The sequence below is a fragment of the Amblyomma americanum genome, chromosome 8, assembly GCF_052857255.1.
Source record: "Amblyomma americanum isolate KBUSLIRL-KWMA chromosome 8, ASM5285725v1, whole genome shotgun sequence".
NCBI lineage: Eukaryota > Metazoa > Arthropoda > Arachnida > Ixodida > Ixodidae > Amblyomma > Amblyomma americanum.
This window is the reverse complement of record NC_135504.1, coordinates 20,152,439-20,177,877: the sequence shown is the minus strand read 5'-3', so window position 1 is coordinate 20,177,877 and position 25,439 is coordinate 20,152,439. Positions and strand designations below refer to the sequence as shown.

Sequence of the window (25,439 nt, the reverse complement as noted above, 5' to 3'; positions counted from 1 at the left end):
AGTAAAGACCGCCTTGATGCAAAAAATTCAGTCAGCTATTTTATGCATTTACACTTTATTCCTGAAGCCAATGATTAAAAAGCTGACTAGTTAGTCTTCACAAATTAGTAAACAAAGAACGAAAAAATGCTGCAGACTAGGCCACGCGACTTTCCAACAGCGCTTGGCTAGTTTCACTGGTATTGGACACTTCGTCTTTTTTTTAAACCATGGTTACTTTTTAGCAAGGACACCGTGTATATTCTTCATGACTTAATAGATCGCGGCTACCACGATCATGTGTCGAACCCTGAACCTCATAATAGGCGTAGAACGCCGTAGTTTCCTTTGAGCCACCGCACCGTCAAGTACGCTGTTTCCAACACATCTTGGTCAATCGACTCTTTGCCGCGCTTTTATGAAAGAAGCGCCAACGTTTCTCCGCTTTTGTTTCGAACTTGAACATTAGAGAAATTTCTGGTTTCGGAACCAATGCGAACTCCCGCAGCAGTAGAATTTTCCCACACCAAAAATTATCTCAGAATCCCACGGCGCCGAGAAAACTGCGTTCGGCGCCTCACCAAGCAACGCGAATGTCCGAACATGAAAGCATACAATACAGTGATGCATGTTTTGCCGTTGAACGGGGTATCATGCCAGTCAGTAGCCACACGCACTCTATGCTTGGCTTCAAGAAGGGCGTTCATCTACGCCAGCCGGAACGCTGGTTATCAATGAGGCCTTCAGGCTTCCACACATCCCCCAATAAATTCAAATAAATCAAATTTCGCACTGGCAGACAAGTCGCAGATTTCGAGGCAACGAACCATTTCTGTCCGCGCATACGCTTACACATTCCAGAATATGTAACTTCTAACCCCAATCTACATGTTAAGCAATGCATCACTTCCCAGCAATGGCAGGTGCTCCCAGCGGTGGGCCTTTTGCGTACTAACTAGCTCTTCCCGAGCGACCAATCATTAATTTAATTGCCACCTGCCACGGTGGGCAGTTTGCTCACTATCCGGTGGGCAGGTTGTGGTGACGCCGCAAGGTCACGTGACCTAAGTGGCCCACCTGCTTCCTAGGTGATAGATACTCTAGGGATCTAATAATGTAAAGTAGATAATGGCCTTCTGCATAACCCCGCCGCGGTGGCTCAGTGGTTAGGGCGCTCGACTACTGATCCGGAGTTCCCTTGTACGAACCCGACCGCGGCGGCCGCGCTTCGATGGAGGCGAAACGCTAAAGGCGCCCGTGTGCTGTGCGATGTCAATGCACGTTAGAGATCCCCAGGTGGTCAAAATTACTCCGGAGCCCTCCACTACTGCACCTCTCTCTTCCTTTCTTCTTTCACTCCCTCCTTTATTCCTGCTCTTACGGCGCGGTTCAGGTGTCCGCCGATATGTGAGGCAGATACTGCGTCATTTCCATTCCCCAAAAAACCAATTTATTTATTTATTTACCTTCTGCATGTATGGGCATTTACCCATTAACGCTATCGCGTCATACCCTCAAGTCGGAGCTTAAGTGTCCACTCCATTTTTTTTTTGCTTCACTTCTAATTCGTTACATTCCTTTAACTGTGGTCTTTTCTGGTACCCTGTTTTTCTTCCCACGGTCTCTGTCCCCAGCAAAAGCACAACGGGAGACTTTTTATAGAATAAAGTCGTACTAGCGTGGACTTATACCGGCCTGACAGGGCACCGGCAGCGCAGTGCCATGCAGTTGGGGACACGCCACTGTGCGTGCGCAGCAGATGTCTGCTAATCCGTCACACTTCTCCGCTAGTACGTTTCAGCTCTGCTAAAACTCAATTACACCCAGGGCTCCCGCAGTACGTCAGGCGCGGGCCGGCAAACTGGCCGCTCTTCAGTGAAGCGTTTTTTTTCTTGTTGTTTATTTGTATGTACTCACGCCCAGCTTCATTTGCATTTTCGAGTTGGCCCGACAACCGCATGAGCTACGGCAACCCGATATTTGCACCACTGTGTGCTTGGTGTGTAGGCTCATTGAGTTTTGGAAGTCTTTGCACGTGACAAATACGAGGCACTAGCAACGGAAAACCAAGTGTCAAATTATAGCTACCACCGCTATGAAAAATTGGATGAAAACCGCGAGCTCATTATTTATTCAGTAATATAAATTCAGCACAGGTTTTCAACGATACGCCGTGTCACGGCATTGCGAACAGCTGCTCTGCTGAACTCAGTGTTAATATTTGCCATTTGTGGTGCCGGCATGTCGATGGCCATCGAGTCGCAATTTGCATCGAAACCAGCGCGCCCTCACAAAGAAGGTCTATTGACAGTCTATAGATTTCTTATAGACTGTTGCCTTGCTATATATATATTTATTTTGGTCTATTTATAGTCTACAGACGAAAGTTTACTAAAACTGTAAGGCCATAAATGTATAGATTGTCTATGGACTGTCTATGGAATTTGTATTGCCTATAGACGGTTCTTTAGTGTTCGACTATAAAGGGTCTATAGACTTTATAGACAGAAGTCTACGGACAGTCTATAGACTGTCTAAAGAAATTTTTGTAAGGGCGATGAGCCTGCTAGCGTTATTGTGACACGCGTATGTTACTTTAAAACGCTATCCTCCGGCCGTCTGCAACACTCTACACAGAACCGAGTATGAGGGGAGTAAGCCATCTTCCAATGCACTCGTTTTATAAATAGGAGTGCGCTGGAAGCCAGCTTACTCCCTTTATAATCCAATATATGCGTATTCGTGTTTATAGAGCAGGTAACCTTAGCGGATGAAGTTTAGATAAGGAAACGACAGGGGCGGTGACTGTCTCTCCTCTCGTTGGACACCTCAACCATGCCAGAGGGAACGAATGAAGGAGAGAGTGAAAGAAGGAAGAGAGAACGAGGCGACTTAGTGGGGCGGGATTCCTGGCTTAGCATATACGCCAGAGCCTAAAAATCTCGGAACTTTTTGAAAGCCTTTCAGGGTATCGCCGGTGGACATGCCTCAACAAAGGACAAAAAACTGTACACAAAGATGGAGTTTCAAAACTCCGCGCAAAAAAAAAAGAAAAAAGAGGGAGAAAATTTAACGCGTAGAAAGCGAGAAAACAAGAAGTTAAAGAAAACGCACAAACCAAAAATAGGCTTATCTTCGACCCGGCTTCGATTCAATCGCGTTCTCTGTTTTCGCGGGTCCCCCTTGCAGACGAGAAGCCAGGAAGAAAGGAGAAAAAAAAAGACGAGAAATATAACAGCTGTTTCCTGCGGCCGTCTCCTACTCAGGTGAAGGCTAATCAATAAGAACTGCAGCCTATCGGACTAGCGGTGGTTGCGAACCAGAGTACTCCCCCCCCCCCCCCCCCCCCCCCCCTCTTCTTCTCCTCATTCCTTCTTCGTGCGTTGGGCAGAGAGCGATGCCTCAAGGTCTCGGCCCGGGTTCCATCTTATTTGTTTTTTTTTCTTGACCAAAAAGAAGGTCGGAGAATGTGCATGATTGATGAGAATTCTACGAGGGGCAGCGGCGCGCGAGGGTTTCATCGACTCTGGGGCTGCTCCATTTATTCGTTTTTTTTTCGCATCTGTACTGCTCGTTGTGAGAGTCATAGATGGAGACTGAAATCGTCCAAGGAATCCCAGGCGACGCGATTTGAAACGAGGGCACGGGCGCTCACCCGAGGTAAATCGCTCTACGAAGCAATGGGGTGAACTTGTAATTGTTTACAAGAGGAGCCGCTGACACGATCGAGTCGAGAAAGGTTGCAAAGAAGATAAAACGCAGTTGTTTTCGTCGAGTGCAAACTATGAAGCGGCGACTGCCTTCTCTATTCGAGGCATCATTACCCCCGTCAGCCAAGATGAATTCACTCCAGGGCATAGAACTCTCAATACTTCGTTCCTGCGCAAATCGAGGCCTCGTTATTTGAGCGGTACTTCTGAGATCGTCGATCTCCAACTTCATACCTGACTTCTCTCTCTCTCTCTTCGCACTCTCACCCATTCTGTACTGGTTTCGAACAATCCAAAGAACTTATTTTGAACCGCAATTCGTCCCTGCGGACTATACACCGGGTGCGGGCTATAGTCCTGAAATTACGGTACTTAGATTTTGCCGATTATTTCGGTGGAAAGGGTGCCACGATAAAGTATTTGCTCTGTGTGTTGCTTATGGCCGGACATTGCCAATAGATGTTAATGTTGCCAGACTACGGGCAATTGCTCGAATGGTCTGATTCGTTGCTTTTTTTTATTATTCCATAATCGCTGACAGCCAGAGCGCGAGTGCACCAAAGATGGTTATCTCCTCAAAGCAACCCATTAAGCGAGGGTGTCAGTTCCCTTTTTCCCTTAATAATAATAATAATAATAATTGGTTTTGGGGGAAAGGAAATGGCGCAATGTCTGTCTCATATATCGTTGGACACCTGAACCGCGCCGTAAGGGAAGGGATAAAGGAGGGAGTGAAAGAAGAAATGAAGAGAGAGGTGCCGTAGTGGAGGGCTCCGGAATAATTTCGACCACCTGGGGATCTTTAACGTGCACTGACATTGCACAGCACACGGGCGCCTTAGCGTTTTGCCTCCATTGAAACGCAGCCGCCGCGGTCGGGTTCGAATCCGGGAACTCTGGATCAGTAGCCGAACGCGCTAACCACTGAGCCACCGCGGCGGAGCCCTTTTACCCTTTCGCTCCTGGGTTTTCCGATAGCTGCGTCGATAAACGCTTTCCACGAATCGCGTCCTCACCCGTCGCTCGTTTTCTAGAAATCATTTTCTGTGTTTTACGGTGCGAGGTGCTGGGACTGAATTATTAAGCGTCTGCTGCGAAATAAGGCGAAGCCGTTTCGCGTGAATTCCGTCCCATTCTTGACTTCTTTCAAACTGCACCCCTTTTCCTTGATGCATTGTCCGTGCTTTCAAGCCGTTTCTTACTCTAGCATAGATTAGACACAAAGCACTGAGATCGGTACGTTTCATAAACGCTTCTACAAAGTGTCTATCGATTTTAGTCGTCATTACTCGCATTACTTCTAGCGCTTTTTCTCCAACTGCGTTCGTGTGTTGTTTTTTTTTCGTGCGTGAGTTGCTATGTTGCCTGTCTATGAAGCTTTTATGGAGCCGACTCTATTAATCGAGCGTGAATTCTTCACCTTGTCTTGTTTATTATTATTATTATTATTATTATTATTATTATTATTATTATTATTATTATTATTATTATTATTATTATTATTATTATTATTATTAATATTAATATTATTATTATTATTATTATTATTATTATTATTATTATTATTATTATTATTATTTCTTGCAACCTGCGAGCCCCTGAAGGCCTCCTTCGGGTGTGCTGCATTAAAATTTCACCTGCAACTTGCGAAATTTTCGTCCGTCCTTTTTGCTTCGCTTTCTGGGTTCTTGATTGCTGTGTCGAAGCGTTGATATTAGCCGTTATTTATTTATTTATTTATTTATTTATTTATTTATTTATTTATTTATTTATTTATTTATTTATTTATTTATATATTTATATTGCTCTTGATTTCTGTGTTGCGCTACTCAGACTTCTGGCTGTTTATGAGGTCTTTAAACAAATATCAAATATTCTTTTATTAATATTATTGTTGTTGTTTTCATTCTTTTTCGTGTTATGCTGTTATGTTCAGTAATAATATTACTTGCGACCGCGATGGTGGTAAAGGTGTACTGGTAGCAGGGATATGAAATTGAAATTATTTATTTGCCATCTTGTAAACAGAAAGTTTATACATGCGGGGTCAGTAGAAAAAAAAAAGCTGTCTTTGGACAACTAGACGGGATGAGAGCTCTTTAATGAAGCCCACTAATTGTAGCCACATGAGGAAGACACCCATGTGATGCCTTTCACAGAGGGACCCAACATTCTAAACAGAAAGGACTGAAAATAATAGTAAGCTGTCCTCTAGAGCACTCCTTTTTATTTTATGAAAGGGAAAGCGCTAGAGTACAGCTTATTCCCTTCTTACTCTCGTATAGGCGGATTCGTGTTCAGAGTGTAAGAGTAAGTTCTCAGTCTTTCTCAGGTGCTCTTACGTTCTCTTGGGAGCTAGTAGCAGATTGTTCAAAGAAACCTCACCGGAGAAAAATGGACGTAAAGAGCACTGCAAATATTCGCTTCACCGAGGGCAATACCGTATAATATCGGTAAAATGACGGGGGATTAAGAGCCGTCGCTCAAGGCTGATATTGGTTAATGGGTATTTTTTTGCGTGACAAGCCAACTCTGTGGGCTGCAAAACACACTGTAGTTCCCATACAGGGCTCCTTTACACTGGGCTCTCAAATCTCAGTGCGCGAGCCTCTCTTTTTTTTTTTGTGGGGGGGGGGGGGGGGGGGGGGGGCACTTCGTTCGCATCGAAATGCGGCAGCGGGATCGCGCCTGCCAACAGCTACAAACTCATACGCGGTACTCAAATGCTACGCCTACTAAGTCCAATCAGAGCTATTTATTAATCTCAATTGAGAAACGCTCCATAGCATCAACGCGTTGAAATCTTGCACTCTGATGAGCCAAAACTCCGGGCTTAGCTGACTGTCGCGATGCCTGTCGGCAGTAAAAGGAACTGCGTACAAGTTACACGCTCCCAGTCTGCTGATAACCGCGCTAATGCCTGCCAATGAAGCCATTGAAACAGATGCAGTAACAAGAACGCGTGGATATAACACTCCGAGAAAAGCTAAAACAAGCAATGTATTTCAGGCCTTGTGAAGTTTTTCTGGCGACGAAGTTCTGAAGTTTCTCACGAAGAAAAGCGACAGTTTTTATCTGCCGCTCCTAGGTGGCGCGCTTATCTGCTAGCCTTGGAGGAGCATTTGTGGGACATATTGGGCACATTGGATGTGGAAAATGGAGTAATTAATCTTTTAAAAGATATATATAGAGGTAACAGAGTGCTCATAAAATGGGAAAAAAATGTATCAGGGCCTGTAGAGATACAGCGGGGGCTTAGACAAGGATGTCCTCTGTCCCCTTTGTTGTTCATGTGGTACCTGCAAGGTTTGGAAGCCAAGCTAGAGGGGAGTGGACTAGGCTTCAACCTATCTTTTTTCAAGCAAGGGGAATTCATTAAACAGACATTACCGGGACTAATATACGCGGACGATATAGTGATAATGGCTGACAACAAGGAAGACCTGCAGAAGTTGTTAGACATATGCAGTACAGAGGGAGATAGATTAGGCTTCAAGTATAGTAAGGAAAAATCTGCAGTCATGATATTTAATGAAGAGGGCGGCGAGCATAGAATACAGGAGTTCGTGCTAAAAGTAGTGAATGAGTACAAGTATCTTGGGGTGTGGATAAATAACAGTGCTGAGTATCTGACAGAGCATGAAAAATATGTAATGAATAAAGCTAGTAGGAATGCAGCTGTCATGAAAAATAGGGCACTGTGGAATTACAATAGGTATGAGGTGGTAAGAGGGATCTGGAAAGGGGTGATGGTCCCTAGCCTGACCTTCGGGAATGCGGTCCTGTGTATGAGGCCAGATGTTCAAGCAAGGCTGGAAATTAGGCAACGGGGAGTAGGGAGGTTAGCTTTGGGAGCACATGGCAATACACCAAATCAGGGGGTACAGGGGGATATGGGATGGGCGTCTTTCGAGAGCAGAGAGGCTAGCAGTAAGATAGCATTTGAGGAACGATTGAGAAGGATGGAGGAAAAGCGGTGGGCTAGGAAAGTTTTCAGACACCTGTATATAAAGAATGTTGACACGAAATGGAGAAAGCGAACTAGAAAATTGACAAGCAAATATCTGGACAGCAGTAAGGGGGCAAATCAGCATTTATCGGTTAAGAAAAAGGTTAAAGGAACTGAGAGAGAGTTGTGGAAAACAGGGATGCTGACGAAATCGGCACTGGAAACATACCGGACCTTTAAACAGGAAATTGTCAAAGAAAATATCTATGATAATTGTAGGGGAAGTTCTTTGCTGTTTGAGGCCAGGACTGGAGTTTTGCGGACTAAGACGTATAGAGTCAGGTACCAGGAGATAGACACTTTGTGCATTGCGTGCGGAGAGGAGGAGGAAACGGCTGAACACTTGATACTTTTCTGTAAAGGGCTTCACCCTACAGTGGAAGGCAGCGGGGCTGACTTACCCAAGGCATTGGGGTTTAGGGATAGTGAAGGGAAAGTGGATTTTAAGAGGTTAGAAGTAACCAAGCGAAGGTTATCTGATTGGTGGCTAAAAGCAAGACAGGAGTAAAATTTCACAAGACATGGCTAGGTGGCTTGAGCCACCGCCCGATGTAAAGGGTTCAGCCGTATCCATCCATCCTTCGCAAAGTGGATAGGCTGATTACCTGGATTTCGAAGTTGAATTTCTCAACTCTTAAAATGAAAGAGCTCTGACGAATAACTAGCTTATTATGAACAGGGTGATGCAGTGGTTGATGGATATCGCTTGACTCAAAATTCCTGGCAAACGAGGTTCTAGAGTCGCAGAACAAAATAAAGAACGCACAGCTGACTTCGGGCCGGCGGACAGCACAGAGCGAGGTTCAGAATGCCGGAGCAGTCGAGCATGGTGGCGTTACCGTGTATCACGTAACGCATTTAGAGTGCAGTCGAGAGGAGGGGGGGGGGGGGGGGTTATCCGCCGGAAAAAGAAGACACCAGTCTACATTTTCGAAGAGCAGACGATGAACGGATAGAGGAATTATACTACAGAAAAAAAAAATTAAAGAAAAAACGCCTTTTTTGACGCCACTGCCAGCTAGCTAGCCAGGTGGGAACGTGAGCGAGGAAAATTGGGGGAAAAAAATTAATAGCGTCCCACCGACGCATTCAAGGCGAAAACTAGAAAGCAAAAGGAGCGGACGCCTGGCAACACTGGTTGGTGGCTGTGGTGTCGTCTGCTCGGCGCTCGTCGTCTGCCGTCACGTAATCGGGTCGCCTGCTTTTCGACGCGGGGCTTTCGAAAGGGGAGTGCTAAGCCTGTTTTTGGAAACGCTTCGGCCTTTTCGTTTGACCTTTTATTTCACAGAAGAAAAGAACAGAACAAAGAAAGTGTTACACTTTCGTTCGCTTGGACACGCATTTTCGCTTTTCTTATTGTTGTCTCCACGAAGCCTCTCATTTGCACTGCTGTTTTCCTGTTTCCTGACTCTGCTTTGCCACGTTGTCTAGTTGAATGCTGCGGAATTGCATAAGTTAGCTGCGGGTTGTAGCTCACTGAGCAACTCTCAAAACATAAAAAGATACAGAAGTTCGTGGCTACTAGTTGCAAGGAGGGATGTTTGCGTTCTTTGTCTTAAAATTGGCCTTTTAGCCATGGGACTTCGTCTTCGACTACATGCGGCGCGAGGCTTAAAGCGTATGGCATCAGTTGCGTGGCCGCTACTTGAGTCCATTATATCCGAGGTGGCACACTAAGGTTCGTTACATCGCAGGTACTAGACTAAGTTCGAGCGTGGCCCGGTGGGCAGGCTTCCCCCTGCCGCTGGCTACTGACAGACGGCGGTCGCCATTTCCGCTCCCTTACAAAAATGATATATAGACAGTCTATAGACTTCTTATCGATTGTATTGCCGTCCTATAGACATTTCTATTTATCTATCCATAGTCTATAGACTGTCTATGGACAACAGTCTAATCAAAGTGTATGACCATAAATCTAGAGATGGTCTATAGACTGTCTATAGAATCTGTATTGCCTATAGACTGTCCTCCAGGGTTTGTGTATAGAAAGTCTGTAGACATTACAGACAGAAGCCTATGGACAGTCTATAGACTGTACAAAGAAATTTTTGTAAGGGCTCGCAAACACCCTTCTGATGCTAACACGTCAATAAATAATAGACGCACTTACATTTACTAGGCAAGAAGGCACTCGCCACAGTCCCGATTCAAAGTGGATGGCAGTAAAATCCATTCATCCATTCAGGGTTCAATGGTGCCTCTAATGGACTTCCTAAAGGCCCCTGAGCGAAAACCATGCGAATACTGCACTCAACCGCTGGGGAACATTTAGGCAACACCTAAGTCTGCATTATATATTCCCCATTGACCATATTGAACCTCGGTTCTGTGTGACTTCAAGAATCAGTGCGGTACCAAAACTTTTCAGTTACATAACTTTTCCTATAACAGTCGCCAGCAAACACCCTCTCGACTTCTCGACTACCACCTCCCCCCCTCCCTTTCTCGCCGGGACGTACTCTAGAAACACGTACCTAAGTCACGTGACCACGAGCGTCCTATTCTCATCGTCGAGCAGGCCGCACACTGCAATGCTGTATCCTCATTTGTCGCACAAGGGTATATAACGTGATGTGGCAGTGGCGACTTCATTTTTTTTTTTACTGCCACATGCGTAAGCAAGCGTAGGAGGGGGCGGCAGAAGGTTAGGTGGGCGGATGAGATTAGGAAGTTTGCAAGCATAGGGTGGGTGCAGGTGGCAAAGGACAGGGTTTAATTGGAGAGACATGAGAGAGGCCTTTGCCCTGCAGTGGGTGTAGTCAGGCTGCTGATGATGATGACGTACTGCAGTTAGTGCGGTGACAACGATTCTGCAACCCCTGCAAAGCCTTCCTGGTACTTCTGTCGCCCTAAACGTTCACGTCGCGAAACAACATTCGAAACCTCCGTCGAAAAATCTCTCATCTTTCTCAGACACTACGGCACCTGCTTCTTCCTTTCTTCTTTCACTCCCTCCTTTACCCTTCCCTTACGGCGCGGTTCAGGTGTCCAACGATATATGAGACAGATACTGCGCTATTTCCTTTCCCCAAAAAAACCAATTATTATTTCTCAGACAGGTGTAAACGAAACAGCAGGAACCTTCGATCATTCGAAAGTGAAGCCACAATGGCTACGAAGAAAGACAAAAACAACCGTTCAATTTATTTCCATTAGACGCAAGCGAAAAGGTTATTTACTGCAGAAGCAAAACACAAACATCGGACTAAACTGAGCCCCGTCGACCTTCGCGGCCATCCATTAATGTGCCTCTCAAAACCAGAGCGTGAGGCATGCAGGGACGCAGCCTCGCCAGCGTTACGCGCATATTGCTCGGGGTTTCCTTGCTAAGTATCGCCGGAGGAGCGTTATATTGGGAAAGCAATATGGCTAAAAGGCTTCGCGTCCATGTCCTCCCGCGCACGGAGTGTTGACGTCGACGGGCTCCTTCGGGGCGACCCTGTGCGAGCGAGAAACAGCCGGCAAACTTGACCTGGTAGCGATCGGGCCAGCCTTTGCCCACGAAAACCGGGGACCGCCAGCGTTTTGGGTTCGAGAGTAGCGGCCGCTATGCTTATGGAAGCCCGCGTGCACGTCCTAAGCGCTCGCTGGCACGCACACTGACGGTCGATGCGTGTGCACGAGAAAGCGTCCTTTATAATGGCCCCGCGTCCTAGGAAGCCGGTTGGTATCGAGCAGAGGTCGGCTCTGGTGACGCGGTGCTTTGTTCCCGATCCCATGTATACGCAGCTATGAACTAAAAGCCGCACGGACATGCATCAATCGGTTGGGTCTCTTATGGTAGAGTTTTTTTCTATTTTCTTTTTTCTCTATTGTGTGTCAACAAATGGTAGTATTTGGACAGTCGACTATTGATTCTAATAATTTTAATGGGTCCAAATGTAGTTCATTATGCAGAGTTCACATTAATTTACACTCCTGTCCCGGTAATATGGACACTCTATAGTTCCCGAGAAAAACTGTCCATATATCGGCTCGTCATTAATAACGAAGCGTGAAGATATATAATTTTAAAAAGGACACACGCCGCGGTGGCTCAGTGGTTAGGGCACTGGGCTACTGATACGGAGTTCCCGGGCTCGAGCCCGACCGCGGCGGCTGCGTTTTTATGGAGGCGAAACGCTAAGGCGCCCGTGTGCTGTGCGATGTCAATGCACGTTGAAGATCCCCAGGTGGTCGAAACTATTCCAGAGCCCTCCACTACGGCTCCCCTTTTTTTCTTTCACTCCCTCCTTTGTCCCTTATGGCGCGGTTCAGGTGTCCGCCGAGATATATGAGACAGATACTGCGCCATTTCCTTTCCCCAAAAAACCAATTATTATTAAAAGGATGGTCTGGAATTCGGGACTACTTTTATGCGTAGTGTGGTCAGTGAAATCAAAATTAAACAATATCTTCAAAGCTCCACGAGGATAATCCGGGTATCCATTTAATGTATTACGGTGCCGCTTAAGAACCTAGCAGTCCAAGAGGCACGACATTGAGTCTCATAGAGTGATATTCTATTAGGACTGATCGCATCCCATGAACCACTAGTACATATTTGTGCTTAGTCGGCTGTTAGCTGCCCAATACTCCTTTCAACGTGGCAGTTTCCTTAGTGTCATTCGTGCAATACAGCAAATAAATAAGGCGCCTTGAGCGGACCGGCACATTCCCACTGTAAAGCATGAAACCACAAAAAAGTATTATCACTAACTGCCCCATTTGCACTTTCGCATTGCCTTTCTCTGGTGCCCGTGTGTTGTGCGATGTCAGTGCACGATAAAGATCACCAGGTGATCGAAATTATTCAGCAGCCCTCCACTACGGCACCTCTTTCTTCCTTTCTTCTCCCACTCCCTCCTTTATGCCTTATTTTATGGCGCGGTTCAGGTGTCCGCCGATATACGAGACAGATACTGCGCCATTCCCTTTCCCCAAAAACGAATTCTTCCTCCACTGGTGAATAGGATGACAGGTGACCAGTGTGCGTGGGATAGACGAGACGCCTCAAGCGTTTTTATGGAGGAAAAACGCTAAGGCGCCCCTGTGCTGTGCGATGTCAGCGCACGTTAAAGATCCCCAGGTGGTCGAAATTATTCCGGAGCCCTCCACTACGGCACCTCTTCTTCCTTTCTTCTTTCACTCCCTCCTTTATCCCTTTCCTTATGGCGCGGTTCAGGTGTCCAACAATATATGAGACAGGTACTCCGCCATTTCCTTTCTACACAAAAACCAATTATTATTATTATTATCCTCCACTGGTGTCCTCTCAAAATTCAGGGAATGAAACTTCTCTGTTTGCGGTAGTGGAGGTTTTGTTCTCATTGCTTTCCGCATTAACGCGGCAAAAAGTACATGGGTCCCAGTGTGCTCGGTGCAGGTTCCACTTAAACGAACCGTAAATACACTGAACAAGTCTTGTCCCCAAGCAAATCATTCATAATTCCAATTGTGTATATTAATGGCGGTCGTGTTTAACGGGGCACGACTGTAAACTTTCTCGATGCATTTGATGCTGATGGCGCCAGAGCATTAGTTCGTATAAACCGGTTGTTCGAATTAAGCGAGTTCTAATGATCGGGAGTGCACAGTAGGATTTGTACCGGCAGGAATTGAAGCAAGACTAGTGGATTGTCCGGATTCGTAGAGTATCTGTTACGGGTCCAAGTTCGAATTATTTTTGGAAGTGTGGCGGAGAGTTTGAAGGATGCTTCACTCCCGTCACCGGTTGGCCCGGTATTGCACTACCTCCGGGATCGGCCTTGTCTTTAGCGCGTCTTTACTATCCTGTCTTTCTATCCCCTCTTTCAACTCTCCTACTATCTGCACGTGGTCGCGATTGTGGCTCGGCTTGAGCCAGTGAGCAGGCCTGTGCACTTTCTTCCTGGCAGCATCAGACAGACAGACAAGACTAGTGGAAGTAGTAGTGGTAGGATTTGCAATATCAGCGCAACCAGAGGGTATATAAGAATATAAAGATGCTTTCCACTTTAATTTCATTGCGACTGCTTTGTTCATAGCCTTTGGCTGAAGAAAAGCCAAGCTTCCGCTTCCGTTAAGACTGGCCACTGGGCGAGTCAAATGCTAGGAATGGAACGCGTAAGAAGTGCTTTGAAGCCATTCGATCCCGGCGAAAATTGAAACCACAGATCTGGAATCTTTACCTGCGTTGGGGGGCGCTAGTCTACACGGGGCTGTGTTGCCTCCAGAGGCGCTCATCGTTCATTTTTCAAGCGGGGATAGTAGCAAACCATGCGAGCTGTTCTTTTCCCACAGTCGTTTCAGGGCAGCCTGTGACGTCAGGATAGAAGCGACCGTAACCTTCTTTTACTGTACCCTTTATTTTTGGTAATATTATTTGAATTGGAAGAAAGCTGAACAAGCTCACAAAAAGCATCTGCCTGACTACGCCCACTGCAGGACAAAGGCATCTCCCATATCTCTCCAATTAACCCTGTCCTGTGCCAACTGCGGCCACCGTATTCTCGCAAAACTTCTTAATTTCATTCGCCCACCTAAATGTCTGCCGCCCCCTGCTACGTTGGCCTTCTCTTGGAACCCACTCCGTTACCCTTAAGGACCAGGGGTTATCTTGCCTTCGCATTACATGCCCTGCCCAAGCCCATTTCTTCCTCTTGATAACAACTAGGGCGTCATTAACCCTAGTTTGACCCCTGACCTACTCTGCCCTCTTCCTGTCTCTTTACGTTACACCTATCGGTTTCCTTTCCATAGCTCGCTGTGTTGTCCTCAAATAAAGTTCAACCAGTTTCGTTAGCATCCACGTTTCTGCCCCATTGGTGAGCACCGGTATAAGATAAAGCCGTTATGTACTTTTTTCTTGAGGGGTATTGGTATACTGCAATTCATGATCTGATAAAAGCTGCAAAATGTGTTCCACCCAATTCTCATTCATCTGGTTATTTTTCGTTTGATCCGGATCTACGGTCACTACCTGCCCTAAGTACACCTATCCCCTTACCACTTTCAGTCCCTCGTCACCAGCTGTGCACTGCTGTTCCCCGACTCTTGAATATTACTTTGGTTGTCTGCATATTAAATTTTAGCCCAACTGTTCCATTCTGCCTGTCCAAGTCATTGATCATGCATTGTAATTCGTCCCCTGAATGACTTATCAAGACAATGTCATCCGCGAATCGCAGATTGCTAAGGTTCTCTCTATTAACTATTATGCCCAGCTGTTCCCAATCACGCCTCTGTATATCTCCTGTAAACAGGCGGTGAATAGCATTGGCGAGATCGCCTCTCCCTGCCTGGCGCCCTTCCTTATCCGAATATCAGTGCTGAATTTGTGGAGGACCGGGCTAGCTATGCAGCCTTTACAGATATATTCCAGTATCTTTTGCATAAGGCTCATCTACACCCTGATTCCGCAATGCCTCTATAACTGCTGAGTTTTCGAGTGAGTGAACTGTTTTCTCGTAATTTATAAAGGCTATGTATAGGGGTCGGTTATAGTCTGCGCATTTTTCTACCACCTGATTGACAGTGCGAATATGTGCTTTTGTCGAGTAGCCTTTACGAAATCCTGTCTGATCAAATGGGTGATTGAAGTCTAAGGTAGTCCTGACTCTATTAGTGATTACCGACAGTAAGCTGTCCGTTGCATACAATCGGTAATCGGTCTACAATTTTTCAAGCCCTTGACGTCCCTTCTTTTATGAAGTGAATTAATTTTAGCGTTCTACTAAGCTTCCGGTACGCTCGAAAACATAAGGCATTGCATATACAAGGTGGCCAGTTTTTGTAGCACAATCTCCCCACCCTCCTTCAACAGATCTACTGTTACAGCGATAGCGTAGAGGCAGAGCATCCGCCTCGCGTGCAAGAGGACCGGGGTTCGAATCCCGGGGCCGCGCAATTCTCCAGCGGGTTTGAGAAAAAAAAATAAACTCCGCGTGCCGATAGAATTGCATAGCAAGGCCTGGAGTGCGGCCTGATTTCGGTGACCAGGCGCCGTAGTACGGAACTTTCAAATAACAATGTTGTCAAAAACTTGCCAAAAACGGGTCAATTAGCGTCGCTCCGATTGGTCGATCGTGGCCGGCGACCATATTGCTTTTTTTGCGTCATCGGTGGCTGCAGATTACGTCACGGATGTGGCAGAAGTGATGACGTTGCACGCCTAATTAGGCAGGCGCAAACTGACAGCTTTTTGTGATCCCCTCGAGGCGGTCAATTCGACCGTTGCGTTTGTGACAGAAAATGGCGGCGGTGTACGGGGCAATACGACTGAGGTGGCTGCGCCGCCGCGAGCAACGGCGCAGGAGGGCGCACGAAGACGCGTTTGACTTGACGGACGAGCTGTTTCGACGCCTTTTTCGACTGGAGAGACAGACTGTGGAGTGGCTGTGCGATCAAGTCGCCGATTAACTGGGACGTGCGCGTGCGAGCGCGTTGTCGGTGCTGCGCATGCGTACTGCGGTTCTTTGCTACCGGCGGCTTTCAAGCAGCCGCTGATAATGAGGCGTATGTCTGCATCGCACAACCGGCGGTGAGAAAATGCGTGCAGCGGGTGTTTGAGGCAATTTGTAAAGTTAGTGCGCGGAAGGGGTGGGTGCCGTCGTCACCTCTGTGACACACAGATACATATAAATAAGACACGCTTATAAATATATGCTGGCAAACCACTTTATTTTTTCCCAGCAAATGGCACTTCGCGGTCGTCTTCTGTTTCCCAAGGGAAAATAAACAGATAAGCACACATCACATGTTGCAACACCTCACCTTTTGGCATTTTGTCGTCGATCGAAAGAGCAGAACAACACACACTTCAACAAGTTGTCTTCGTCGATTTCGTTCCATGCGCTCCTTGCAAGTTCGCTCGGCAGGCACGTAGCCTTCACTGCATTCGTTCAAATTTTTTCGCGCACTTAGGTCAACCGCGCAGTAGCTTGGTTTCAGACGCCGCGTAAAAAACAATAAACACGGCGCGGAATCGGGTGCTTTCGTGCAAAGCGGCTTGACGTTTTACCGCCGTCAGCGCATCCCCGCGCCAGCAAAAGTTACCCACCAGCAAATTTATTCGCACAACTTGGAATGCTTTTTGTTTTGCTTAATATTTCCCAACTTTAAACGCAATGTTTTGACGAAGTAAAATATTAGTTATTTTCCTCGTCGCGTACTTCTTAAGTCTTTTTATAAAAATTTAGCAGACGGTCCCTCGCCGTGAAAATAACAGCTCTCGGGGCGTCGCCCTGCTGTAATTGGCTGATTCCTCGTTGCGTCACGCGGCGACGTCGCTTCGTTTCGCCATTTTGACGTGACTGTCAATAACTTTTGACAGAATTTGTGACAGTTCCGTAATACGGCTGCTGAACCGACAACGCACTCCCTCACCAGAACAGGATTTGGCCACCCTGGTGTAGTACTTAGTCACAACCTCCTACATGATTGCACCAAGTAGCTCACAAGGAGTCGTCTAATGCCTAGAAAAAACACACTGCGGGTCGTTACTACGTAGCAGCCAACGTAATGCCAGACGTTACCCACCATTTCAGCCAATGGGAGCACGCGTACCGCAGTCCATTAAGAGGCACTGACGTCCGATGCGAGCTCTTCTGAGACCCTTGTGTTCCAAACATAGTAAAGCGTTTGTCATTACCCTGTTTACACTGTTGCAATACTGACTGCTCTTGCGTTGCCAGGACTGGCGCATTGCTCCGGATCGCTTTTCGTTAAATGGCGAATGCTCTCTACGATGACGCCAGCAGTGACCGGGCGGTTTGTCGATGCCTGTCTGTTCAAAGCAGTGACGGAATTACGAAACGGCCGGCGATCTCCCCTCCGCGGGCTGCCTTTCGTGACCGCCTTGGGCCTGAGACGGTGACGTCGAGAAGAGAGTTTTTTTTCTTTCACGTACGGTATTTCTTTAGGAAAAGACGTGGGTGTGACGACGTTTCTCGGGCAGTGACGTGGCCTTAAGTCTACGGCGAGGCTGAGCTAGGTAGGCCGATAATCGCGAGGCTCTCAATATGGATCTGGACTGACTGTTCAGTCGACAAAGGGAAAAAAAATAAAAACGGCACCGATTGTTTTCCTTAGCTTGACTGATTAATTGGTTCATTGGATTATTAGCTGATTCGTTTACTGATTGGCTGACAGCCTGAATAATTCATTTATTCATTGCTGACAGACAGACAGACAGACAGACAGACAGACAGACAGACAGACAGACAGACAGACAGACAGTCAGAGTCAATCAGTCAGTCACAGTCAGTCACAGTCAGTCACAGTCAGTCACAGTCAGTCAGTCAGTCACAGTCAGTCAGTCAGTCACAGTCAGTCACAGTTAGTCACAGTCAGTCACAGTCAGTCACAGTCACAGTCAGTCACAGTCAGTCACAGTCAGTCACAGTCAGTCACTGTCAGTCAGTCACAGTCAGTCAGTCACAGTCAGTCACAGTCAGTCAGTCACAGTCAGTCAGTCAAAGACCGTGAAACCGCTATTCTAGCATGAATGACCAAATCTTGGGCGGTTTCTTCAATGAGGACGCAGCCTCAGTACTTTGCATAAACCTTTCTTTCTTCTGCTTGCGGTAAGGCAGCAAATTAGAGATACTACTCAAGGCCGGAGCTCTATGTGCGAAAGACTAAAATTCTCTCTTTTTGAACTGAAAGCGCAAAAATTCACGAAACCTGCTGCTAAAAATAATATGCCCGAAGTTATTATCAAAGCTCTTTTTTTTTTCGCGACAGCGATCGTTTGGACACGTGTCGTTTTCTTTTCTACCGTCCCTGTGCACACCGTACTCTCCGCGTCAGTTCCTAGCCCTCCAGGATGGTTCGGGTGCCCACTGGTCAGTGAGAGAGCTACCAGTGCCGGCTCCCTTTTAGCGCGATCCCCGCCGCGGTGGCTCAGTGGTTAGCGCGCTCGACTACTGATCCGGAGTTCCCGGGTTCGAACCCGACCGCGGCGGCTGCGTTTTTATGGAGGAAAAACGCTAAGGCGCCCGTGTGCTGTGCGATGTCAGTAAAGATCCCCAGGTGGTCGAAATTATTCCGGAGCCCTCCACTACGGCACCTATTCTTCCTTTCTTCTTTCACTCCCTCCTTTATCCCTTCCCTTACGGCGCGGTTCAGGTGTCCAAAGATATATGAGACAGATACTGCGCCATTTCCTTTCCCCAAAAAAACCAATTATTATTATTATTATTATTATTATTATTATTATTATTATTATTATTATTTTAGCGCGATAGCGTTACAGGCCCCGTTCGCCAGAAAATTCGGCGTCGGCGATGTCGGCGTTCGTGTTCTGAGCGAAAAATCACGAGTATGGCTCTGGCGGGTGGTCCCCAGAGAGCAGCCTGTAAGAGGCTGGTGTGCCACCTAGGTCACGTGACCTTGCGGCGTCATCACAACCTGCTCACGGAACAGTGAGCAAACTGTCCTCCCCTGGAATGTGGCAGTTAAATTAATGATTCGTCTCCCGGGAAGAGCACAGCCAGGGCAGCCCACCGCTGGGAGCCCCTGCCATCGCAGGGGCAGTGGCGCATCGCTTAGCCGCTGCACCATGGACTGCGCCAGAAGTGGTATTAGAACTCCCAGGGATGTGTGATTGTAGAGTAGAGAATGGCCTTGTGCATATATGGGAATTAATGCACTGCGCCATCGCGTCACACCCTAAGGGCAGAGCTTAAGTGTCTCCTCCAATTTTGTGCGCCCCGCCGCGGTGGCTCAGTGGTTAGGGCGCTCGACTACTGATCCGGAGTTCCCGGGTTCGAACCCGACCGCGGCGGCTGCGTTTTTATGGAGGAAAAACGCTAAGGCGCCCGTGTGCTGTGCGATGTCAGTGCACGTTAAAGATCCCCAGGTGGTCGAAATTATTCCGGAGCCCTCCACTACGGCACCTCTTCTTCCTTTCTTCTTTCACTCCCTCCTTTATCCCTTCCCTTACGGCGCGGTTCAGGCGTCCAACGATATATGAGACAGATACTGCGCCATTTCCTTTCCCCCAGAACCAATTATTATTATTATTAATTTTGTGCCAATTAAGGTTTTACCTTTGTGAAGGCACGCACGCATTTAAAGTGCTGCCAACACTTGCGGGCTGCCAGAGTGCCCTGTTTTACCAGCTGCTGGTGCAACAAGATTGGATTACAAGTTTTCTGAGCCCTAAAAAATGAAACCGCGAAAGAAAGAAGTGCCAATCACTTCACCCACAGGAAAGTAGACAATAAGTGACGCCTCGACCCAAGAACGTCAGGATACAAGAAAGAAAAACAAGAAAATAGACGGAACAACAAATAAGCAGCAAAAAAGAAAAAGCATCGCGGACCCCGCCCGAACCAATCAGCTTATACGAGCCCCGAGACAGCCAGGCAGTGACGAAACGCCGGCTATCGTGATCGATTTAATATGCAGCGAGACGTCGACGTCAACGGGGTTCCGCTTGCTATGTACACGGCTTCTTTTGTGTGGGTGCTTGTCCTCCCGAACTTCATCGCTCGACCTGCTAGTAGTGCTGGGTGTAACCACACTACGCAGTCCAGGCTAGATTCTGACACAAGGAGAAAAAAATAAATATATACGTACAGACAAAGCGAAGACAAGAAAAACCGCCAGTCTTATGCGGAGCATGTACTTCTTTGTTCACCACAATGGAAAGAAGAGGAGAAATCGCGCAGGGAGTAGGGGAGTGAAAGAGAAAGAGCGAAGAAAACCGCCAGTATTATGACGAGCGTGTTGCGCTCGAAACAAAATAAAGAGAGAAAGTGGGGGCAAATGTTGATTACCGCTGAGCCCGTTACCACGGTGGGTTTTTTTTTTTTATTCCGTTAACATTAAGTGGGGGTAGACTAATCAAATTTGTCTCTTTTTTTTTGCGCGAAGATGAAAAAAATGTGCAATATGAGAAAGTAGCAGAAAGGCTAGTGGTCTATATAGTGGGTAGGCGAGAAGGAAAGTGGGTGAGAGGTTGACCCCGCGAGCGCAGATTACTGGCGCGTCTTGCCAAACGCAGAGACGGTTGCTCCACCCGTGTGGTGAAATCAGCTCATTAGGTGCGCGTCCTCGTTAATCGGTGACCGCCCAAGGGTGACGTCATGGAAACTCGGATGGCTAGGCGTCGAGACGCAGTGGTGGCGCTGGCATCGCTGCGTGTGTTGGGACCGCTGGTTGTTTCTTCGCGTCTGTCTCCCATCCTATAGCCGGCTGTTAAGGATACTGCTTCAAGTGTGATTCTAAGCGTTAGTGTTGTATTTCCATTCCTTTTATACAGTGACTCCGCCGCGGTGGCTCAGTGATTAGGGCGCTCGGCTACTGATCCGGAGTTCCCGGGCTCGAACCCCACCGCGGCGGCTGCGTTTTTACGGAGGAAAAACGCTAAGGCGCCCGTGTGCTGTGCGATGTCAGTGCACGTGAAAGATCACCAGATGGTCGGAATCTTGCCGGAGACCTCCACTACGGCACCTCTCTCTTCCTTTTTTCTTTCACTCCCTCCTTTATCCCTTCCCTTACGGCGCGGCTCAGGCGTCCAACGATATATGAGACAGATACTGCGCCATTTCCTATCCCTAAAAGCCAATTATATATATACATCCGCATGGGTCAGCTCCCTCTTCTCCCGTGACTGTCCGCTGCCCGCGGCGCCGACGCTCCTTCCGCATCGGTTGCAATGCTGCCCTTAACCAACAATGGCGCCGTTGCTATTTGCCCCATAAGTAAGCTTAGAATTGACACGTGTCTTCCGACACGCTTTTCTCAATGCATATGAGATACATGGGGCCTCTGCTCAGATTTAATTACTCTGTGTTCCAGCCAATAGGGCTTCTCATCTTTGGTGACGTCACTGATGACGTCTCCGCCGACCAGGCAATCAGGATCTTTCTGGACGGCGCCGGGTTTTTGCCCCTGTGAGGATTCTATGCTATCGCGTAACAAATTAATGAGCCTCCGCGGTGGCTCAGTGGTTATGGCGCTTGGCTGCTGACCCGAAAAGCGCGGGTTCGACTCCGGCGGCGGCGGTCAAATTTATATGGAGACGAATTGATAGAGACCCGTGTATTGTGCGATGTCAGTGCACGTCGAAGAACCGTCCCAGGTGGTCTAAATTATACTGAGCCTTCCACTTCTGCGTCCCACACAGCCTGAGTCGCTTTTGGGGCGCTAAACCGCATCAACCATTGTCTATAGACTATCATTAGGATTCGTCTATAGTAAGCCCATAGACTTTACTCACAAATTTCTATGTAAAATCGACACACTATCCGAAGAATTCTTTGTAAGGGGCGATACTGTTCTTGTAACTACAGCCGGCTGAATTTGGTTGTCCGGGAGACAAGAACCCCAACGACGATGATTTTCCACTCTCAGGCTAGCCGAGTTCATCTTCATCACTACAATCCCCCACCCCCCTCATGAAGTGCACAAACACACAAAAAAAACACGAACATTGAAACCGCTTCCCTGTAACACCTAGGTGTCCTGTCAGAAGACGAAGCACGCATCATCGATCAGTCATCGGAAGCGAAAGGAAGTGGCGAATCGAAATCTCGGCCGTCACCGTTCATCGGGGACCACGAAGTAGGGCAGACCAATATTACGAAGGGATATGGTGAAAAAATAATGAAGCAACGAATTGAATCAAACGATGCCAGGTAAGGCCGACGCCAAGCGACACCGTATGGTCAAATGCGCGATGAGTCCACGCCCTGGTCAATCAGCTGATTTGGGTGAGCGACATCGGGGAGATTAACATAACCTCTCCCTCTCTTCATCTCCTTCTCACAGCTAAGAGCGACCATTGCGCTAGAAACTTACCCCTCGCATAACCGCCCTCTCCTCATCCGTTCTTATTTATCATAAAATAAGTGTAGAGGCAAAAAAAAAAGAAAAGACTAGGTATGTTGTGGGTGACCGCGACGGTCGGGTTGAATGAACGATGACCTGACGACGCACAGATTGCCTTGTACGATCAGGAAGCGTTCCCTAGGCCTAACCGAGGGGTAAGGGAAGGGGGGGGGGGGACGATAATGTGAAAGTGAACCTACGGTCGGCTAATTTGAATGCGGGTCATCGCTTGTGCCAACAGAAGGCCCTCCCGCTCATCCGTGACTGGAATTCCGCATATATGCGGGAAAGTCTACCCTCCTCCTCATCCTAACGAAGCTTGTAACAAGCGCGGGAAAATAAGGAAAAAAAGGAACTTTTCTTTGTTCCTCCGAGCGACGTCCCTAAAGACAGGCGAAAAAGAAATAATAAAACGAAGAATAAGAAACCTTATTTCAATAAAAGGATGTGACGAGGCAATAGTAACAGAAGAAAGCTCGGAACACGATGAAGCATTGTTTGAACAACTCGGCGACAGATTCGTAATGCCGGAACGTGATTTCATTTGCTTCGCCCGGGAATATTTGGGGTGTGGACCTCTTGGCGAGGCGGCATTGCAAGCCATGTGCGCTAATCTTTTAGCGGCAGACCCGATGCAGGACCACGCTTTGTAGTTTTGTATCCTTTGCAGTGGACCAGGACGTTTTGTTTGCCTGTTCTGTTATTATACCTTGCCGGGTTTGTACGAAACCATTCGGACTCAGGGAGAGTTTGGTGGCCTGCAATACGGCGGTCATTCAAGCCCCGTGACGCTGCTAACAGTGTTGCATAGGCCTTCTATGTATAAGCACGTTTCTTTGATTCTCTGTGGTTTCCGGGCTTATGTCTTGACTCCAGAGTCAGATATGTCTAAAAAGAACTCCCGATTACCCTCCTTCATCATCATCATCATCATCATCATGAGCCTAATTACGCCCACAGCGGGACAAAGGCATCTCCCATATCCTTTCATTTAACCGTGTCCTGTGACAGCTGCAGCCACCCTATCCTCGCAAACTTCCAAATCTCGTCCGCCCATCTGACTTTCTACCGCCCTCTGCTACGCTTGCCTTCTCTTGGAATCTACACCGTTACCCTTAACGACCATCCGTCATCTTGCCTTGGCATTACATTCCCTTCCCATGCCAATGCCTTCGTCTAGCTTTGGAATAGGACGTCATTAAGTCGTGCTTGTTCCCTGACCCACTATACTCTTCTAACTTTACCCTGATTTTTTTTTTCCTTTCCGTAGCTCGCTGCGTTGCCCTTAATTTAATTTCTACCTTTTTGTTAGTCTCCACGCTTCTCCACAAGCCGAGCTACTCGCATGCTGTCAGAACAAGGCGCAGTAATGCAATCAATGTAAAAGAAATGCGACAGCAATAGCAGCTGTCGATGCCTTTACCGGCTGTGACACCACTTCCCCCCTGGTAGCGTCGCTCCTCTCCAGGCATTGGGTGAATTACATAACCGACGATGGATTTCGGCATTAAAATCATTACCCCCAGTTACACTTGTGGTCAGTGAGCAATAAATACATTGTGCTGCGGAGCACCATATCCGAGGTTCAGTTCCTCACTGCAACGAATGCATTTTAGATAGGGCAGAGAACGTACAGAAATCTTAGTGACGTTTCTGCACCTGGAAAGGGACACAAGGAAGTGTAAATACAAACTTGCAGCTAACAAGACTGGCTCTAAGACCACTGTTATTACGTGATGAAGAAACATGATGCTTATTTAACACTGCACTGTTTTTACTGAGGGCACGCTGAAGCAAGATCCGGATTACGCTTTTTTTTAATTCTGAAATCTCGAATTTTGGCACACAATTATGTGGGTCCCAAAAGTCATCACCCGTGAGTTTTTAGCCAACGAAGTGCTTTGTCTGTTTACAGAACTTCAGTGTTCCCGCGTTTTTTTTTTCTTTCCTCGCAGGTGGCGCTCAGGGTACGGCCCATACTGCCGTCGGAAGTGGACAAGGGAATGACATGCATAGCCCACAAGATCGACGACAAGGTGAGCTGCTCGAGTGGACCGCGAAGCTTAGTGTCGTCCGCACTAATTAGATTAGCCTACCGTATACTCTTTCCAGTGCAAAGCATCCACCACTGTGTCTAACAGTACGGCTTTTTAGTATGACTTAACATTAAACTGCTATTTCCCAAGAGCTTGACCTGGCCTGTTTGCCCAACCTTGTACACGCTTTCTAATCCCACAACATCGGATTAGTTTTCCTAGTCTGAAGAACAGCTACTGAGGGCCCTTCTCTGCCAGCAGCGGTCTCAACATTGAGATGGTTTGAGCTGTCGAGATAGGTACTGCGCGCATGCTATTTTCTGTCACATTAGTTTACAAATGCGGAAATGAAAACCCAACAACCCATAAGGAGCGATTTAGCGCATGCACCCCGAATCTTTTAGATGTTTTGTTACGATGGAGGTTGTCGCTGGCCACGTTTGATTCATTCCGTTCTGTTATGCGGAGCTGTTGCATGACGAACTCTTTTATTTATTCATTGCATTCTCTGTGTGTTCTTAGCGCCTGGACGTTCTCGATGGATAAAATATGGATAAAAATATTGACTGATGGTGGGCAAAAAGGGCTGCTCAGGTAATAGTATGGGCAGCTTTTCCATACTGGTAGAGAAGAAGTGAACAAAAGTTGCATAAGCTTAGAAAGCTCCATAAGCAGCTCGAAAGCTCTCGCCTTCCTTGTGGTCAAAGTGGCGTGACACAAGCGCCGAAACGATATTTCGCGGTAACAAAATTTATGCAATCAATTTAAAAAAAAAAACCTACCTGATATTTATCTCAAGAAAATGCGCTATTCTTAAATGCTGCATACGTGGCCATACATTTCTGCAACTAAATTAAAAACAGACTTTTTTCTGGCAATTAACGTATATTGTTTCAAAAATGA

General features: G+C 47.2%; 1 protein-coding gene across 2 annotated transcripts in view; it reads left to right on the top strand.

Moving 5' to 3' along the window:
* LOC144100121 (kinesin-like protein KIF19) overlaps positions 1-25,439 on the top strand; it is a 105,287-nt gene that overhangs the window by 2,568 nt on the left and 77,280 nt on the right. For both annotated transcript variants that reach the window (XR_013307527.1, XM_077633155.1), the window contains exon 2: positions 24,456-24,536. Coding sequence is in view for 1 of the 2 variants with exons in the window: in XM_077633155.1 (XP_077489281.1) it covers positions 24,456-24,536 (81 nt within the window). In the remaining variant the exon portion in view is untranslated. The remainder of the gene's footprint in view (positions 1-24,455; positions 24,537-25,439) is intronic.